Source organism: Calidris pugnax, unplaced genomic scaffold, assembly GCF_001431845.1.
Source record: "Calidris pugnax isolate Ruff unplaced genomic scaffold, ASM143184v1 scaffold336, whole genome shotgun sequence".
Lineage (NCBI taxonomy): Eukaryota > Metazoa > Chordata > Aves > Charadriiformes > Scolopacidae > Calidris > Calidris pugnax.
This window is the reverse complement of record NW_015091127.1, coordinates 491,854-512,838: the sequence shown is the minus strand read 5'-3', so window position 1 is coordinate 512,838 and position 20,985 is coordinate 491,854. Positions and strand designations below refer to the sequence as shown.

The 20,985-nt window shown below is 40.6% G+C and overlaps 1 protein-coding gene across 2 annotated transcripts in view; it reads left to right on the top strand.

Moving 5' to 3' along the window:
• HDAC11 (histone deacetylase 11) overlaps positions 1–20,985 on the top strand; it is a 34,143-nt gene that overhangs the window by 1,419 nt on the left and 11,739 nt on the right. For both annotated transcript variants that reach the window (XM_014958449.1, XM_014958448.1), the window contains exons 2-6: positions 1,470–1,618; positions 4,871–4,971; positions 11,891–12,007; positions 18,599–18,641; positions 19,588–19,664. In XM_014958449.1, coding sequence (XP_014813935.1) covers positions 1,552–1,618; positions 4,871–4,971; positions 11,891–12,007; positions 18,599–18,641; positions 19,588–19,664 — 405 coding nt within the window. In that variant the 5' untranslated portion in view covers positions 1,470–1,551. The remainder of the gene's footprint in view (positions 1–1,469; positions 1,619–4,870; positions 4,972–11,890; positions 12,008–18,598; positions 18,642–19,587; positions 19,665–20,985) is intronic.

The window sequence follows — 20,985 nt, the reverse complement described above, 5'->3', positions numbered from 1 at the left end:
GGCCGGCGAGCGGGCCCGGCGGAGGCCCGGCCCTGCCCCGGGGGAGGGCCGCAAGGTGCGCCCGGGCCCGGCCTGAGGCGACCCCCGGGAAACGTCCCCTCACCGCAGCCCCGGGGCCCCGCCGGGAGAGGAGCTGGGGCCTCGGCTCGGGGCAGCTCGCCCCGGATAAAAGCCGCCTATTACCGCGGGGTGGGAGGAGGGGAGGGTGCAGGGAGCCCCGGTTGGGTTTGTGGGCGGTGTGTGTGGGGCCGGGGCTGCGGGCTGGTGAAAAACAGCCATTGTCTTCCACTTTTTGCTTTGGTTTTTTTTTTTTTCCTTCATTTTGTTTTTAATTGCATTTTAAAAGGGTATTTTTGAGCGCATTCAGGCTGGAAATAAAGGTTTTTCTGTTTGTATTGTTCACCTGACAAAGGACCGTTCTGTCCCGCAGAGATTTTCCTGGAGTTCAGCAGAATTTGGGGGAGCAGGAGAGGGCTGGGCATGGCCGGGTGTGGGGGAGAGCAGCCACGGCTGGGTGCGAGCGTGGGGACACCTCTGCTCGGTGGGGTTTGGCCTGGCTGTGACCCCTGTGTGCGCACGGGTGGCCTCCAAACACCCGGCCTGTCCGGCTGTAGCAGAGAACCCCGTTCCCCGCCTGTCCCCCAGTGGGGTGTGAGGGAGATGGGGGGTTGGAGAACACCTGAGCTTGGTTAAGGGTTAGAGGTACGAAGTCCAGGGGTGAGAGCACACCCCGGGGCTGTGTTTTGATGCAGACTTTAAGATGAGGGGCAACGGTTTTAAATTGGAAGAGAAGAGATTTAGATTAGATCTCAGGAAGAAATTTTTTACTATGAGGGTGGTGAGGCACTGGAACAGGTTGCCCAGAGAAGCTGTGGCTGCCCCATCCCTGGAGGGGTTCAAGGCCAGGCTGGAGGGGACTTGGAGCAACCTGGTCTGGTGGGAGGTGTCCCTGCCCAGGGCAGGGGGGTTGGAACTCCATGATCTTTGAGGTCCCTTCCACCCCAAACCATTCCATGATTCTATGTGAGTCTGGTGAGGTATTTACTGAAGGTGATGTCTGTAAAATGGGTTGCACCTTCGAAGATGGAGTGCTGCTTGATGGACTTGGGAAGACGAGGGGAGAGAAGGAAATGTTTCCATTAATTAATGGCCGCAATGAGCTTCCAATGCATAATTCATTAACGTGTTATTCTTCAGTCTTCAGTTATTCTTTTTCCCCCCAGTACCGGTTATTTCAAGAGTTTCACCGTACTGGTCAGCAGTGAGGGATCTCTCTGGCCCTACTGCTGAAGACCAGTTAAACAACTGTTTCCTTCAGCAGCCATGGGGAGGAAAAAGCATCTTCAGGGCTTATTCTTAATGTAACGTTGGCATTAATAAGGACTCTGGTTTGGGATTTTAGCAAAAAATATTTGGCTCTGTAAATAGTTGCTAAAAATGGTGACTAGTTTGGTTTTTTGCTTTCCAAGGCCTCACAGAACTGAGTTGTACGAGGATGCTCCAGCAGCATGTTGGCCTATTGTGTACTCCCCAGACTACAACATCACCTTCATGGGACTCGAGAAACTGCACCCCTTCGATGCAGGGAAATGGGGAAAAGTGATCAATTTCTTGAAAGGTAAAAGAACAGAAGGTACCTCTTAGACCAACAGTTGCACATAAGCTCATAGGAATTATGTAGTTAGTGCAGACTGAATGTTAAATATTACCAATATAGTAGTGACTGTACATCTTCATTGCTCATTGTGTGGATTTAAGCTGCACTCTTTAATAGTATTTGGAGTGCTTTAGGATTCTTACGTATTTGCAGACTTAAATCTTGGCAAGTTAAATTGGTTGTAGGATTTCTGAGGTGGGTTGAATGTCATGTCATACGTATTGTTGAAGATCTCACCTATTAAATATTTAAAAGATGAGATTGTAGTGTTAGAGCAAACATCCTACAACAGTTGTGTTTTTTTTTTTTGTGAAAATGTGTGTTCTAGCCTGCTCCACTAAAGAAACCCACAGGTTTGGTGTCAGCTCAGTCATGGTGTCTGTGCAGAGTGAAACTCCTGAAATGGGATTGAAAATTCCATGGTCTGCTCTCCCCAGAGGCGTGAATGATACCAGTCAGAGAAACCAGTTTGGCTTTGCAAGACTCTGAGTAAAAAGGAGTAAGGAGAAACATGAGCATAGCAATGTCTTAGTTCATTTTAAAGTGTTTCTAGTCCTTGGGATTGAAATGAAAGTATGAAGTGAGCAGAATTTTGTTGCTTGGCCCTTACAGCAAATGTCTATGGGGGATGTTTCAGAATTGCTTCCACCTCTGAAATGAGCACCCCAGCCTTGACTTCCAGCCTAGCCCGGGTTGGGTGCAGGATGCTGGAGCCTTGTGGATGTAGCTCAGGGTACCATGTTTGATACTCAGCAGATATTTAATGACTCAGGTCGAGATTAACGTGCGAGAACAAGATTTCCTTTAGGTTCCCTGTTGAGGATAGCTGCCATTTGCAGTTCCAGTCTCTTCTTTCTTTAGAGGACCAAGCCTGGATCTGAAACCAAACGCAGACTTCAGTTTCATAGCAGTGAATGGGAAATCCTTCCTGTCTCACCTGCAAGCTTAGGAAGGGTTTGGCTCGTGAAGCCCAAATTGCAGGTTGGGAGTGTCCTCCTACAGCTTCGTGCTTCTGTGGCTTCACACCCGGGGCAGCAAGAGCTGGGGCGTTCCTGCTGCTTGGTAAACGACAGCTGCTAACGACTGCTTTGCTGTGGGCTGCAACTTGGCTTTCAGGCTGAAAAGATCAGCCCAGCTTGTATAAATCCAGTCTTTCTCAACCTCATAATATTGTGATGTTGTTTGGGAAGAGCGTTGAGACGCCTCTGGTGACAGGCAGAGCTTTTTGTGATGGTGCTTGCCATTGCTGCCTAAACAAATTGGAAGATACAGGCAGAAATACGTTAAGAAAATACAAATATAAGAACCAAGGTTAGGATTAGGGCCTATAAACCCTTGGCATCTCTTCATCTGAAGTTTAAGCTTGCTCACCAAGTCAAAAAACCTAAAAATAATCTTTTTCTCTTGCCAAGACAAAGGTTGTTGAAGAGCCAGGCCTCCCTCTTCATGTGGTCCTAATGATTCCTTCCGCTGATGAACTTTTGCAGTTAACTGTTGCCCTGCTGACCGTAGGCTGTCTTGTGTTGATTTAACCCAGGTTAAATGAATTCTAACGCTCCATTTTGTTGCTGAGTTTTGAATCTTCTGTCTACCAACCTTAAAATAATGAAATCTTGGGTTCCATGACCATTTTCTTAATCAAAACCTTTGACTTTTTGTTCCTTCTCTGTGTAAAATTTATTCCTCCAGCTTTCTGTGTGCAGTGTCTGCTCTTTGCTCAGTCTTTCACAGAAAACTGGTTTTTTTTTCCAATCCTTTTACTCTCCTTGCTTTGTAAAGGAGAAGGAACCCACAGCACACCCCGGAGCACTCCTGGGTTTCTCTGTCCCTGCAGCAGCTCCTGCCAGCAGCTGACCCACGCTGTTCCCTGCCATCTTCTAGAAGATCACCAGTGAAAGTTATTCTAGGCTTACCTTCTCCTTCCTCAAGAGTGAAACTCTTATTGTTTGGCCTGCCCTCTGACACCAGGGAATGAATGAAATGTTTCTCAGGCCTGGGTCAGGAGAAACAGGCGCCTCCCAAAACAAATCCTGTTGCAGGTGCTGCTCTTGTGTAACACTTAGAACAAAATCTCTCACCTTTGTGAGGTGTTTCTTCAAGTATAAATTGGAGGAAAGGTGCAGTCTTAAAAAACTGTAACCATGCAGCAATAAAAGATCAAAATTTGTCTGGGAAGATCACTTATTGTTTGGCCTGCCCTCTGACACCAGGGAATGAATGAAATGTTTCTCAGGCCTGGGTCAGGAGAAACAGGCGCCTCCCAAAACAAATCCTGTTGCAGGTGCTGCTCTTGTGTAACACTTAGAACAAAATCTCTCACCTTTGTGAGGTGTTTCTTCAAGTATAAATTGGAGGAAAGGTGCAGTCTTAAAAATCTGTAACCATGCAGCAATAAAAGATCAAAATTTGTCTGGGAAGATCAGCGTGGTGCCTTATATTATTTGTTTGCACTATGTGCAAAGCAACATCGTTTTTCTGTACTGCTTGGATTATTTTTTTTTTTAGTTGACCAAAAATTGAAGCTTCTGGCAAGTATGTCCACATGTATGCACTCCAACGGGTTGTCTTTGATCGCGTTCTGAAATCTTGGGGTAATATTTTGTAACTTGCTCTTATAAAACCAGGTTTTAAAATAAACTATCTTTTGGTCTCTAAGGTGAAGAATTAATAGTCGGTCATTGGTATTTCTAAAAATTAAATGCAGGCCGGGGTGTGACAGAAATATCCTAATTAAGGATATAAGCGTTTGCTTCCATCAACATCCGAGCAATTATTCTGTTTTGAACTTTGAGATTATTATTTTTTTTTATTCTCCTCTGATGTGGAGAATGAAATACTAGTATCAAGTGTGGGGAATATTTGATGGTATGAGCACCAAGATCTCCCCAGTGTACCAAGCCCTAGACTGCAAGGGTTCTTTTGTGTCTGTCCATCCTCTGTCACTATGTGTCTTTTCTGTCAGTTTAAACAAGAATTTACCATGATTACACCCTGAAAACTGACAATATTTATCATATACACATTAACTTAATAGCTTACATGTATAGAGGGAATGTGTTTGGAAAATTTGTAAACACTGAGTAAACAAAAGTTGTTTCAGCGATTTACATTCCAGATGAAGTTATTACCTCAAAGTAGCTTCTGTGGCAGGGTGGAATATGGGATGTTAAGCGATGGTATACAATGCCAATTGTTATTTCTCTCCTGTTTCAGAAGAAAAACTAATTGCAGATGACTTGATTGTACAGGCACGGGAGGCCACTGATGAAGATCTCTTGGTTGTTCACACAAGGCGCTACCTTAATAAATTAAAGGTGCTGTACTTATTCATGTGTTTGTTTTTCAAGCAATCGATCTAGAATTAGTGTCAAAGGCAACAAATATCCTACTAGATTTTTACAGGTCACAGAACGGTGTATTTTGATAACATTGGTAACATTGCCATTGAGAGTACTGAAAGAAAAACACAGAAATAGTGGGCAATTCACATTACAGAGGGGTGGGGGAAAAGAGGGTCTACCGTGTCAGATAGGTGACCTGAAATTATATTTCAGGAGAGTTAAATGAACATAAGGAAAATTTTAATGTTTGAAATGTAAATAATGTTCTCTAGTACCAGGGTTTTAGTCTTCAAAAATATAAGTTCTGATTTACCCTAGTAAAATGTGGTTCTCAAACTGAAAATGCATTGGAGACCGCTAGGATGGAGTATGTTATTGGATGTTTTTTAATGTAAAGATTGCTTTATGGGTTTGAGGTTTATATAATCTCAGAAGAGCATCTGCAGAGGGATTCTGTTGTGGGGGAAGTACTGCCTTCATACTTAGATGCTGCTGGTGTTGGTGGAATATGGAGACAGTTGAAAGGTCAATGTATGTTACCTGTGTGTGAAGGTTTCCAATGCCAGCTCTCACAGGATTATGTATTCCCAGGGGATAAAAAGTGTTCATTGGGTATTTCTAAAGGAAACATCCATTTGTTAAACTTCAATGTGACTTTAAAACATGAACACGTGAGATCTCTCTTTCTGAATGTATTCAGGCATCTGCAGGTGGAATTGGATAGTAGATGAGCACAGGTGACATTGCTTTTGTTTTGCAACTCTTCACTTGGAGGGCAGAGAATGGATTTGTATGAGAAATAATCTTCCATTTCATACTTCAAAAGAAGTTATTTTGAGTCATCTTTGTCCTTCCACAGTGAAAGAGTCCTTGTCATGCTATTTCTGGAATGTTTTACATTTCTGTGTAAAGGTTCTATTGTTTGTGTGAACTTTTTTCACTCGTTCCTTTTCTGAGTTCTCTTACGCTTCTTCATTCTGTGCTATAAAGTTACTTGCAATTTCATACATCATTAGATTTGATCTTATTGCAGCTATTCTTGATATTGAGATTTCAGTTCCATGGAACCACCCACCTCTTTTTACTGAATCACCACTTTGAAGCAGGCTGTGATGTGCATAGCTCGGTGTGGAATACTGTAATAATATTTTTAGAACCTTCAGGATGGCTTCAGAGGGAATTGTCTGCATAACTTCTGTCTTGGTGTTCAAAACCATGACTGTCGTGTGCATTCGGATGTGATTAATTGTGTGTCTCTCATTCCCCTTTTCTTGAGAGACTATTTCCTGCAACTGTAGAAACTGGAAGATGTTGTATGGGTCATGCCAGCAAATTCCTGCCAAGCAGCCAACATTAGTGCTTCCTTCCAAACAAAAAAATGACATGGCTGGATATAAAAAGGCACTGGGTATCCTCTATATTGCCTTATCCAAAGTCTGCTGTGCTGTTTGCTTTTTTTAATCCAGACAAATACAGATCTACCAATAAGTGCTATAGTTTTATGTTAGATCAGCTCTGAAGACTACGAGGTGCTTGCATTTCTGGGAATGCCTAGTTCTTTTAAGATAATGGATCACTTGAGTATTCCTCATTTAAAATTTGAGCATGATTTTGGTAGGAAATTCCGTACACTTGCAAGGAGAAGTGGTGGTTGGTATCTCAGCAGCAGCTGAAGAAGCTGGGGAGGAATTGGCTGAAGAGAAAGAAAATGGTATGCACAAAATAGATCAAACAGTACTGGCGATCAGTTCTGTGTTGGAAGGAAAGTCTCCCTGTTTCACTGCTTCAGGTAATGTGATTAGTCCTTTCAACGAAATCTGGCCTTTTGAATTGAGCTGATTCCCCCTCAGTTATTCCTTTGAAGAATTTAGGTCTCTAAGGTAATGACTGGACTTTGGATAATTTGCTTGCAGTACTTTTCCACTTAGTGCCTTTTTCTAGTGTTACATAAAATAATGATTTCCCGCCTATCAGCATGCTACAGTTTTGGAAGGAGATGGGCGATGAGGTTTAAGCTCGTTTCAGACCATCTAAGTCTTTCACTTGAACCATTTTTCTGTTTGACAAGTTCTATGATACCATATGTGAGTGTTGAGGATGGGGTGTCGGTGGAATGCAAGGTGTGCTTTCCTGTAAGCGATCTGGAGCTATTTGACAAGTTCTATGATACCATATGTGAGTGTTGAGGATGGGGTGTCGGTGGAATGCAAGGTGTGCTTTCCTGTAAGTGATCTGGAGATCGCTTGGATCAGGTGATCCATCGATTGCACTTGACAAATTTTAACCTGTTTTATATATTTGCAAATTATCTAGGTTTAAAAGTCAAAAGTTAATCACTGTATTAGAAATGTAAATTTTCATGCCTGGTGAAAAGTGGATTGGTGTGAGCCTAGGGAGCGTTGATGGTGCTCGGGGGCTTGTGTGCTTTGCCTCTTGCCAGGACACCAGTGGTCCCTGCCTGTCTGTGGAGTGGGGGTGTTGGCCATGTGCCCCGGGAAGGGATGGTTGGAGCTCTGGGGGTGAAGGCAGGAGAAACAGCCTCTGAAAATAATCCTTTTGGCCTGTGGTACCTCTGGCTGTTGGAGGTGTTCAGCTAAACCAGCACAGAATGCATCTCTGCTGAGAGGCACCTGGGAGTCCTGGTGGACAAGTTGCCCATGAGCCAGCAATGTGCCCTGGTGGCCAACAAGGCCAATGGTCTCCTGGGGGGCATTAAAAAGAGCATGGCCAGCAGTTGAGGGAGGTCATCCCCTCCCCTCTGCTCTGTCCTGGTGAGGCCACATCTGGAGCACTGGGTCCAGTTCTGGGCTCCCCAGTTCAAGAAGGACTGGGAGCTGCTGGAGAGAATCCAGTGGAGGCTACGAAGCTGATGAGGGACTGGAGCATCTCTCTGCTGAGGACAGGCTGAGGGACCTGGGGCTGTTCAGCTGGAGAAGAGCAGACTGAGAGGGGACCTCATCACTGCTGAGCAATAGCTAAAGGGTGGGTTTCAGGAGGATGGGGCCTGACTCTTCTCAGTGGTGCCCAGGGACAGGACAAGGGGCAATGGGCACAACCTGGAACAGGGGAAATTCCATCTCAACATGAGGAGAAAATTCTTTCCTGTGAGGGTGGCAGAGGCCTGGCAGAGGCTGCCCAGAGAGGGTGTGGAGTCTCCTCTGGAGATACTCAAACCCACCTGGACACATTCCTGTCCAACCTGCTCCGGGTGACCCTGCTCTGCCAGGGGCTTGGTTGAGATGATCTTCAGGGGTGCCTGCCAGCTCCTGCCAGTCTGGGATTCTCTTAGTGACCCGAGGTGACTCGGTAGCTGAAAACCAGTGGTTTTGGTTTGAATAAAATGGGCACCTTCAGAAGTGCTGAAAAGTTCCAGTTCCCCAGTTCATGCAGTTCTTGTGCTGTCATTGCTGTCTCTCTCTGCTCCCTATGTTGTGCTTCTTCCTTGCTCAATTTTTTCAGCCTTTATTGGTGAAAAATTTATGAAGGTGAATTGTGATTTGCTGGAAAATGTTAATTTAAAAGGTCACGATAAATGTATTTGATCCCTTTTACCTAAATTTTCATGTAAGTGGTAATGTGTCAAATAGAGGTCTGTAGGAATATACAAAAATGTTATATTTGAGTGTGTTTGGAGAAAGCCCTGAACAGGAATAGTCACGGGGAAGAAGGTGTGAGAGGTCTCAGCATTTACACTGCTGCACCAATGCTGTAGGGTGGTCTTTGCAGCTAAAGTGACAGGGAGACCTCTTCAGGCTCAGGTAGCGTTTGGTTAACAGGGATTTGTTTCTTTTAATATTTCCAACTCATGGCTGGGTGATGGATGCATCTGGATTGTATCTGATTGCTTTTCTTGGCTTTGTCACCTGGCTGTCATTGCTTTCTACCAGGTATCTTATTCCTAACGATAATTGCGCGTTCATACTTTCACCTGGAAACTTTTCTGAGAGTTGCAAGCTTCCTTCTCTCCTTTATAGTTCTTTTTCTGTTTGTTTTTTTTTTTTTTTTAAATGTTAATTCAAGCTAAAAATGTACGTACTTTATCTATTGAAGGTGGACCCCAAATAGCTTTGTGCCAGACAAGCTTCTAAATTGGAAATCACATCAGTTGCTTGATGTTGGATTTGTAAATCTGTGAATTTTCCCTTGAAGCTGGGACTAGCTCCAGGAACTTATCAAAGATTTAAATGCAGTGTAAATTTAGATATTAAAGAACAAAATTGCATATTTAAAAAAAAAAAATCACGTGTTGTTGGCTATTTTAAAATGCTGGATTGCAATGAATGCATAACATAAAAGGCAGTACATCAGAGGTTGGCTTTGATCGTTAATGTGCTCTTCGCAATAATCCAGGATGTATCAGCATAAAAGCAACTACTTTACCTTTATCTTCCTAATCTTAGTTTTTCAGTTTAACTTTTAGTCCTTGAACACTAATAATTCAAAATAATTTGTAAAGTCATTTAACCGTACTAAGAGGAGTTTTTATAGTTAAGGAATTAAAGTTAATGGTAATAATAGCCCTGTAAAGCCCTGTGAGAATATCCTCGTTAAATATATATGTTATTATAGAGTTTGGGCTTAAGCAAGGAAAATTAAGAACTCTTGAAGTTGGGTTTTGTTGTTGGTTTGGGTTTTTTTTGCTTTTTGTTTTGGAGGCTTCTTTGTATGTAACACCTTGGTGTAGTGTTATACTCTAGCCACATTTAATGATCCTGCCTAGCAGTTAATTTGGTAGGAGGCATGTAGTAAAGGAAAATATACCTGGTTAGAGGTTAACCTGACACCTTTACTCCTTTTAAGAAAACAGGGAGTGAAACTTTTAGAAAATTCAAGCTTAAATTCGTACATTGAATTATTTATCCAAATCACAGGAAAGTAAATAATTTAAATAATTTAAAAAATCTTATGATATTAGCAATAGAAATAAAGAGTTAAATGGAGGTAACAACTGTAAAGAATAAGTGAAGGCATGTTATTGAGTAGTGTTTATATATGATTATTACTCTTCCTTGAATACAGACAGGCTTCTAATTTCTGTTAAGTTACATAATTACATGTCTGCAAACTTTAATATTAGAGAATCAGGAATTTGATGATGGCTGAGGGAGAGCAAGTATCTACCAAAAGAAAAATCTGATATTATTCTGATATATGCAATTTGAGTGCAAAAAGCAGTGATTTTAAAAAATTGGAAGGGTTTGTTCTCTATCAAAGGAAACTAATCTGTTATGGAAGCCAACTGACAGCCTGGAAAATGTAATTAATGTAGTCCCCATCTATTCAAAATGGTTTTTTTGCTTTTACAACATGAAAAAAGTATACAATTATGTAAAACCGATTCCTCCTGATTTGTTTTTTGAGTAAATACATAGCTGTTCTGAGAGTTTATTGCAGGAAACGTTGGAAAACAAAATTAGCACATTGAAGGAAAAAAGCACAAAACCATGCACAGTTTGAGGCAATATATTTCTCAGTTTGAGAAGCATTTTCTTTAGTCCATAGCTCCATTCTTGAACCCCAAGACTTTCCTCACACGTGGCTTTTCCCCTGATTCTTAGGAATTACACAAACACAGTAAAGGACTAAGTCCGAAGCAGTGAATCTATTAAAACTTTCTGAAATCTTGTGATCATCTTTCACATTTGAAATCAAAATCTATTTTATCCAAATGTGACCTCTTCAGTTCCATTTTAGAGCACTGGGACTGAATCTCGTTTTTTACGTTATGGTTGTTTAAAAGCTAAAATATCTCGCAAAAGGACTTGATCAAGATTGACTGTATTACAAAATAATTAAATCCCTCGGTTAAGGATGGAGAGCTGAGAGTATGGTAACAGAATAATGTCTTACAAATAGAAAAGTAGTAAGAGCTTAAAATGAGCTGCTGATAAAATACAGTTAGTACTTCAGAACTTTATAACTAATGCCACCCCCACCCCAGCCAAGAGTACTCTGTAGTTGAAACGTTGATAACTGGGAAGCCAAAGTAGCTTTAAGGTTTTTTGAGTATCAGAGGACACAGAAATTGGCATGTGATCTTGGGTTAGTCAGGCAATGAATGTAGTGAATATACTTGAATTTCCTACTGTTGAAGAAAATAGGATCTATTCACAATCTCTACAGCGTGTCAAATTTGTAATTCTCGGTACCTGAATGTTTCAGTATTGGATGAAGAGGTTTATTCTTGCTCCTGACTTATGCTTTGAAATATATTTATAAGTCGTATCGCTGGTAGCAATGTTGGTAGAAGTTCTTTGAAGTAATCTATATGTGTTTGCAAAAAAAAAAAAGAGCATTTACATATTGCAAATATTTTGTGTTCTAACCTTCAAATCATGTTCTTGATGATAGGACTTTTTAACAAAACGTTTCCTTGAAACATTTTCCAGCAGTGTTTAATATGCTAAATAAATTTGAATTGATTGTCCGTGCTAAAATTTGCCCTGTGTGTTCACTTCAGTATTTGAACTTCTTGGTTGAGTTGTCTGTTTGTTTGTTTTTCATTTCTCCTTGGTATGTCCTTTTGACTTGACATGGGAAAATATATTTTGGGTTTGAACAATATATCAAGTGTAGCTTGCTGTTAATACTGCTGAAGGACATTGTACAGTTCTTCCTTCTAATCCCGGGGATATTAGGTACTCTGAAATACTAGCTTGCTGAAAAATTACTGATTTATTACCATTTGATACTGAAAAGTGAAAAACCTAGTGATGGTGATTGAAAGCGATGATTCTCATAGTTAACAACTTGAGGACAAACCTATTTGGAGGTTACTAAAAAGGTTACTGCCACCTGAGCTCCTCTACAGTAAAAAGCAACTGATGAGAGATCTAAATGTCATCATTAAGACGGGCTAAATTAATTGGAATTTTTTTCTTACCTGTTGCAGTGGTCGTTTGTGGTGGCTACCATCACGGAAATTCCACCAGTTGCCTTTCTCCCCAATTTCGTTGTTCAGAGAAAAGTGTTGAAACCTCTACGAACCCAGACAGGAGGCACGATAATGGTAAGGAGCTCTCCATCCACTCTCAGTGTATTTAAGCTGCTTCATCAAAGCGGTATGAACCTGTGTGTTGTAATATTCTGTGTAACTCAAAGGCTTGAGCCCTGGAGGTCTGTAGAAGGAACGAGTTCACATGTACAGTCCTAAACCCCAGCAAAGGTTGTCACTTGGTAGCAGCTGCCAAGGTTAAAAATCATATCCCCTTGCTCATTTTAATGATTAGTTTATCTGCTGCTCCTGTTGCATAAGCAGCTCAGCGGGACTTGAGGGAGATGTAGCCTGGTTCACCTTAACAGAAATGTTTTCTGATTAGTTCAATGAGTACTTTGGCCAGAAGAGCTGCCTAAGTGTTGCCAGACATTTAATTTTGCATGAGAATTACCATTAGAGATGTTGAGGAAGTAGGAGGTAAGAAAACAGTTAATAGCTGGAGCCAGGAATGAGTTATTCAAACCATGTATTGAGGAAAAGATGCCTTCGTAATTGTAAACCAGTAACTAATGGATATTTTCTGCCCTTTTTATCATTCCTTTTTATATTAGAGCTAGAGTTCAGAAGCTGTTCAGGGTGGTGCTGGGGGACGGTGACAGGCACTGAGCTGTAACAGTTACATAAATCAAAGACAAATAATCCTCTCTGAAATCATTAATATTATGGTACAAATAGATCTTTGCTGCATTTTAGCTACTCTTCCTGGAGGTTGCTGTTGCATGTGAAAAGGATAGAAGCACATATTGCTTTTTCTGTACCTATTTGAAGCCAGTTATTGAAGAACACTGTTCTGTGGGTTGGCAAATGAATCAGAGTATGTCTGTGCCAGATATGAGAACAGAATTTATTGCAACCACTAGATATTAAAGGTGAGCGAGGCTGGGAAGCCATAAATGAATGATAAAGTGGTGGCATTATTTTCAGAAATAGGCTAGTAGGGAGCTTCCCATTTCTGTCAACAGAAGTGTGGGTACTTAATCTGTGCACTAGAATCAAGGTTTCTTATTTTCTAAATGCTTCCCTTCGTGAATGTATCAAGAATCCATTAAAGACATAAATAATACAGACAGCTTTTCTGTGACTGGTGCATAAAAGGCAGTGCAGTACTTTCGGAAACGGTGAAAAAGCTTGAATCTATCTGGCTGTGAGTCTGAACTGTGAGACTGATGTGAACCAGCCCAAAGTGTTTGGTGAAGCAGTTCCCCAAGTTTTCTTTAATTCTGTGGGGCTGATGTGAGATTAACTGTTGCTATTATCAATTGTGTGGGGTTGAAATGGATCTGGGCACCAGTAACTTTCAGCCCTGTTGCGTTTTACTTTGGGAAATGAATGTACAGCCAGTTGTTAGCAGATTTTAAGGCAAGGTGAAATATCCTGCTTTTCTGTTGTATTTACTCTTTTAATGATAGAACTACTCAATGCCTGATTCTTTATTGGCGAAAAATGGCAATTTCTTTCAGTATTTTCGTACTATGTTGTTAAATCTCTGTCCCATCCAACTGCTGGATTTGCAAGTGTGTATGGAAGAGTAACTCTGCCAGTTTTTGTTTCCAAAAGGTAGTAAAGAAAGGACTAGAGTGGACTGGATACCTTGTGACTGCACTTAAATACCTGCTGTTAACACTCAGAAACGTCTAACAGTGCAATTTGTTTTCAGCGTGTTATCTTCACTTTGTCATATCCAAAACACTGGTCAGAGATACTTAAAAATCTGGAGCTTTTCAAAAAGTTGGAGTAGAGGTTTGAGCTGTGTGGTGAAGTGGTGCATTTTATGCTTTATAAGGGGGGATGCAGCGTGTATGTAATGGAGCTCTTCACCATTCTAGGTGAAAAACGTAGTGAGTGGGGAAATGGCTGTCTTACATAAATTAAAAGTTGTATGTGTCTTGCCCACCTTGGACTATGTTTCTCCAATGATTGTTCTCACCTCCTAAATCCCATTTCCTAATTCTGCTTTAATTCTCTTGAGTCTCTCTGTCGTCTGGGATGCACGTGTTGTTTAAAGTCAAAAGAATAGTGAGGTAAGGAAATCTGTGGCAGTGTTTGTACTGTGTAGCCATGTCTGGGGCTTTTGTTGAAGCCTAAAAGTCTGCAGAGGCATGAGAAAAATAGGTAAACTACTGAAAATGTTAAACCAACCTTTAAGGACAATTGAAGTGTATGAGTTTGGAAAGAACGTGCTAGATTCTGGATAAATCTTTATATTTATTGGATTATGGTAATAGGTTAGATAAAAAGTGCTACCTCCTTGAGTAGGTATTAGCTGGGAAAAGCGGAGATGATGGAACACAGAGCATCTCCCTGGTCAAACCTGGACAATCCACCTGGAATGCTTTCTCCTGGCAAATTACCAACAGGAGTTGGTGATGGCACCAGTCTGGGTTTGGTGGCATCTGAGTAGTCATCTTGCTTTCAAGGGACTGCGGGGATTTTTGGGGGTAGTTTGACTTTCGTTTTGTGGGGTTTCTTTGTTTTGTTTTGTTTTTTTTTAACCTGATGTTATAGACTGGGGAGTAGTAGAGGGAAAGAATTCTGGTTTCATATGGTTCGTATAGTTCAAGGTGCTTAAAATTTTTTGGTTGTCAGTGGCAGAGAAAGAAGTAGCTCCGTTGTGTCTCCAGGTAGCCCTTCAGCATCAGCTCAGACGCCCGGTCAGGTCTCCTTTCTGTGCCCTATGCCTGAGTGCAGTCAGTGGTTGAGTTGAGGGGCTGTAGTCTGCAAAGTCCTGTCTGAATAGTCTATGTCTTCTTTTATTAGAATATAATCTTCTTTTATTATAGCTCTGCTGTCTTTCTGTACAGTAGCTATGAGGAAGGAAGGAAATGGTAGAAGAGAAAAAGAATTAGGAAGAGCTTAGATTTTCCCGATATTCTACCTTTGATAATTCTTGAGGGTCTTGACAGTACGTGTGTGTGAAATCTATTTCAGCATGGTTCTAACTAGTCAATACTTTTATGTAGTTCTGTGATGTTTTTCATTGTGCTTGTGTTGTCTTTAATTCACAAATGTGTGTATGCTGGTTACAAATGTGATTACGAAGCAGAGATAACCACTAGTTGTCTATTAGTCTTTGTATCGTGCCTCCTGGAACATCGGTGACGTCACTGGTCGCTTTTGGATTGATCTTGGTCCCATATGCTGTTATTTTTTTACCTTTTCTATTTTTCATTATGGGGAAATAGGCCTGTACTTTAAAAGCAGTTTTGATTCATCAGGCAATAAAATTTGTACAGTACAAGTCAGAATTACAATCTTCTGCTATTCCTGATGGTCCTGTTTATCATGAAAATTCCTCTTGCATTTCTGTACTTTTTAATGATTTTTTTTTTTTTTTTTTTAATTCTGTGGGGCTGATGTGAGATTAACTGTTGCTATTATCAATTGTGTGGGGTTGAAATGGATCTGGGCACCAGTAACTTTCAGCCCTGTTGCGTTTTACTTTGGGAAATGAATGTACAGCCAGTTGTTAGCAGATTTTAAGGCAAGGTGAAATATCCTGCTTTTCTGTTGTATTTACTCTTTTAATGATAGAACTACTCAATGCCTGATTCTTTATTGGCGAAAAATGGCAATTTCTTTCAGTATTTTCGTACTATGTTGTTAAATCTCTGTCCCATCCAACTGCTGGATTTGCAAGTGTGTATGGAAGAGTAACTCTCTGCCAGTTTTTGTTACCAAAAGGTAGTAAAGAAAGGACTAGAGTGGCCTGGATACCTTGTGACTGCACTTAAATACCTGCTGTTAACACTCAGAAACGTCTAACAGTGCAATTTGTTTTCAGCGTGTTATCTTCACTTTGTCATATCCAAAACACTGGTCAGAGATACTTAAAAATCTGGAGCTTTTCAAAAAGTTGGAGTAGAGGTTTGAGCTGTGTGGTGAAGTGGTGCATTTTATGCTTTATAAGGGGGGATGCAGCGTGTATGTAATGGAGCTCTTCACCATTCTAGGTGAAAAACGTAGTGAGTGGGGAAATGGCTGTCTTACATAAATTAAAAGTTGTATGTGTCTTGCCCACCTTGGACTATGTTTCTCCAATGATTGTTCTCACCTCCTAAATCCCATTTCCTAATTCTGCTTTAATTCTCTTGAGTCTCTCTGTCGTCTGGGATGCACGTGTTGTTTAAAGTCAAAAGAATAGTGAGGTAAGGAAATCTGTGGCAGTGTTTGTACTGTGTAGCCATGTCTGGGGCTTTTGTTGAAGCCTAAAAGTCTGCAGAGGCATGAGAAAAATAGGTAAACTACTGAAAATGTTAAACCAACCTTTAAGGACAATTGAAGTGTATGAGTTTGGAAAGAACGTGCTAGATTCTGGATAAATCTTTATATTTATTGGATTATGGTAATAGGTTAGATAAAAAGTGCTACCTCCTTGAGTAGGTATTAGCTGGGAAAAGCGGAGATGATGGAACACAGAGCATCTCCCTGGTCAAACCTGGACAATCCACCTGGAATGCTTTCTCCTGGCAAATTACCAACAGGAGTTGGTGATGGCACCAGTCTGGGTTTGGTGGCATCTGAGTAGTCATCTTGCTTTCAAGGGACTGCGGGGATTTTTGGAGGTAGTTTGACTTTCGTTTTGTGGGGTTTCTTTGTTTTGTTTTGTTTTGTTTTTTAAACCTGATGTTATAGACTGGGGAGTAGTAGAGGGAAAGAATTCTGGTTTCATATGGTTCGTATAGTTCAAGGTGCTTAAAATTTTTTGGTTGTCAGTGGCAGAGAAAGAAGTAGCTCCGTTGTGTCTCCAGGTAGCCCTTCAGCATCAGCTCAGACGCCCGGTCAGGTCTCCTTTCTGTGCCCTATGCCTGAGTGCAGTCAGTGGTTGAGTTGAGGGGCTGTAGTCTGCAAAGTCCTGTCTGAATAGTCTATGTCTTCTTTTATTAGAATATAATCTTCTTTTATTATAGCTCTGCTGTCTTTCTGTACAGTAGCTATGAGGAAGGAAGGAAATGGTAGAAGAGAAAAAGAATTAGGAAGAGCTTAGATTTTCCCGATATTCTACCTTTGATAATTCTTGAGGGTCTTGACAGTACGTGTGTGTGAAATCTATTTCAGCATGGTTCTAACTAGTCAATACTTTTATGTAGTTCTGTGATGTTTTTCATTGTGCTTGTGTTATACACACATTTGTGAATTAAAGATGCTGGTTACAAATGTGATTACGAAGCAGAGATAACCACTAGTTGTCTATTAGTCTTTGTATCGTGCCTCCTGGAACATCGGTGACGTCACTGGTCGCTTTTGGATTGATCTTGGTCCCATATGCTGTTATTTTTTTACCTTTTCTATTTTTCATTATGGGGAAATAGGCCTGTACTTTAAAAGCAGTTTTGATTCATCAGGCAATAAAATTTGTACAGTACAAGTCAGAATTACAATCTTCTGCTATTCCTGATGGTCCTGTTTATCATGAAAATTCCTCTTGCATTTCTGTACTTTTTAATGATTTTTTTTTTTTTTTTAGCAATATGGGAAGATTGTTTTTTTTGGTGAGGAATCCCTAGGAAGTATGCTAAATCACAGATAATGTGCTTTCCCTGTCAGTTAATGGCTTTTATAGTTCAGAAACTACAGTCTCTTTCTCAAGATGTAATTTGTGTAAGTTGGCGTGTTCATAACAGGATGATGATTACCTTCCCAGTAGTTTTCTTAAAACTAAATTAGAACTGTTCAAATACAAGTATTGGTGATGAATTCTCAACTGTCCAAACTTCTTTTTCATATATGATATGTAGTATATTCTTTACGGAAAATTATGGAGATTATGGAAAAGATAAAAAGATTTTTCCATAAAAGATCTTTCCATAAAAATATTATGGAAAAGAATAATCTGTTGTTTTGGTGGTTTTTTTTTTTAATTATAGCTAGTAATATCTTCTTATTCTTTTTAACGTGGCACTTAAAGAGCGTTGCAGTTAAACACTTGCTTGACTCTTCTTGGCCAAAATAAGTCAGGTTTTTCAAATAAAATTGCATAATTTAAGCTTTGTGTATCTCTTTTCTGTAAATACTTAACCTTCTCTGAATCTCATTTGAGTTTAAAGGAGAGATACAGGTACATTTTTTTCTGTACTGGAGGGAAAAAGATTGGTAATATTCTATATGGCCATGATATATAATTTAAAAAAATAAAAGTAATCATGGGATGCTTCGTAGTTGAGCATTTTTCTGTCCCCACCCTCATCTGGAACTATGTTCATCTGTAGTTTCAGAACTTTGAGCTTACGTTGCTCTTATTTTTACATGAACAAGAGGCATCGTAGGAGATTCTTGCTTATTTTTATTCTTACCAGTGCTTGTACTTCCCCTTCTTCATTTGTCTGCCAGGGGTCGGTGGTGTTCTCTGCAGAGCGTGCTTAGTTGAGGGTCTGTTCAACTGCCAGAGAATGAAATACAGATGAGAGATCAAATATATATATATATTTTTTTCCACCTAATTGTGCTGGGGATAGTTTTGTGTGGTTCATATGTGGAGACCTGGTTCAGAATGACATGCAGTGGTACAACATCCAAGAATTCCCTGGGCGTGTGGAGTCGGTGCAGGGTGGAAGAAGATGGTGCTCAATGGTTCATTCATTCAGTTCTCACTCTAATTTTCTTCAGGCAGGAAAACTTGCTGTTGATAGAGGCTGGGCAATCAACGTGGGTAAGTACAAACGTGGTGCGTTAAATCATACTTGAAATAGTGGGTTTAACACCATGTTATTTTCATTTAGCGTGATGTGTGTTCTGTTTATAGTAACAGAAAATGACTGGATTGGGTTTAACTAAAATCAACTCAAGAAATGGAAGAAGTACTGGGTTTGTTTTCTCATCCACTATCACCTGTATTGCAGTTCTATAATTACATAAAATATTTTTTGGCAAGGAAAAAAGGATAACTCTGTAAAGATACGATACCATGTATAAGGAAAAGTATTTGTATTGAAGTATTGTGAAAAAGTAAGAAAAAAGAATTTGCAGTAAATGTAAATATTTTAATAAAATGTTTGCTTTCATTAAATTATGAAATAATTTTCATTTATCTTATCAGCTAATTTATATATTATGCCAGATGAAGGGATGGGTTGATATGCTAGAGAGCAGGGCTGTACCAGTTAGGGGGTCTATTTTTGGCTGTTTGTCCTGAAAAAGACTCGAATGAACAAATGATGAATATAGTGAATATGAATCTGCTCTCCTGCTCAGAGCAAATAGCAGTGCAAAACTATTGAAGCAATATTTGGTGTCATGTAAGACTTAGCTTGTTGTTTTCATAGATTCTTGTTCTTGTAGTTGTTTTCATCAATTCTGGGATTTTGCCATTATTTCCTACACACCTCTTCATCTTCTACAACATCACTAGATGAAAGGGACAATTCCCTTTAAACTGGGCATCTTCAGGTCCTTTGCCTGCTGGTCTCATAGGCCCCACACAAGGTACCTCCAGAAACCCTGTGAGATGTGTTGTGGTGCTAGGTAGGAGTTTGACAGCTCTAGGCAGAGTATTTGCTAAAGAAAAAGAAGTGCCTGATGTGTTAAGTGGTCTCAGAATCTTTGCAAAGACCATCTTAGATCTAACTTTTCATCTCTTCAACGTTTTTTATGTTTAGGAGGTGGCTTTCATCACTGTTCCAGTGACAAAGGTGGAGGATTTTGTGCATATGCAGATATCACGCTGGCTATAAAGGTAGGAGCTACTCTTAAACCAGCATTTTCTACTATTGGTGCAAATGGGGGGAAGAAAGAAAATCTACATCAATTCATAAGAACTAATTTACATCTTAATAGGAGGAAATAAAGCCCTCGATAGAGGGGTAGGAACAGGAGAATGGTGTGGTGCTTGATGCTGCAGAACATAATGGGTGTGCAGCGTTGTTAAGGGGAAGGGAAGAGTTGCAGGGGTCAGAATTATCAATGTAAATACGAACCACTACAACTGCATTCATAATGTCTTCTTGCAAAAAAACCCCACTCGAAATCAAACCAGATTGTCTTTTAATATCCTCAGTGATCATTATCCAAGCCTTGCCGTTGAACCTGAAAACTCCCCGTGAGTTTCAGTGGGTACAAACAAGAGGAATGCAGAGACCAGAAATCCTCTCTCTGAATCAAGCTGCGCCATACAGAGCTCGGAGTGGTTCAGATTCATCAATAAAAATGTGAACGTCTCCCAAATAATCACTGAATGGGAATGAATACGTTTGGTATTTAGCCGTTGAAAGGCTGAAGCAAGAGCCTTCTGCAATTAGTGCTTATTTTTGTCAAATGTGCTGTGGTGTATTTGTATACTAGAATATTTATAAAGTATCAGTAATAACCGTAAAAAGCTCTAGTGATTGCAGCATGACTACATGACATAACATCCTAATTTCTGCAGATGGTAATTTGCAGAAAAGTAACCCACAGTGTTCTATTTTTCCCATCATTCAAATACCGATTGAGAAATTATAGTGGGTGACAGTTTGTACAAAATCTTTGGGTTTTACCATGTCTATATTAAGATAGTAACTTGTCAAAGTTAAGACTCAGAGGATTAAAATCTTTTTTTCTCTGCAGACGTGGGATAAGAAATGAATTGTAGCTAAAAGTGGCTTTAATGCATCCAGACCCTGTAGCAGATTTTCCTAAAAGGTGGATGTTATGATTTTACAGTTGGATGCCATCACAGGGGACACTTGTGCTGGCCTTTGTGTCTCATGAAGTTGGGGCCTGTGCAGCTCTTGTCACCCAGTCCCAGCCTACAGCTGGTGCTGTTGCTGGTTCCACTCCAGTCTCTGAAGGCACCAGCACCACCATCAGCTTCCTGGTCCCTCCCTGGCCCTGTCCTGTCCTGGCTGCTGGGTGAAAATGCCTTTCAGCGGGATGCAGGGATGCACTGGGGTAGCAATCCAGCCTACTGGGTTGATGACCCTGGGCTCCTGTCACTGGGACCTGTGCCTCATTTACAAGTCTGCTTTTCGGGTTAGTGTGGGATGATGTAGAAAGACACAAAATAAATTATCTTTTTA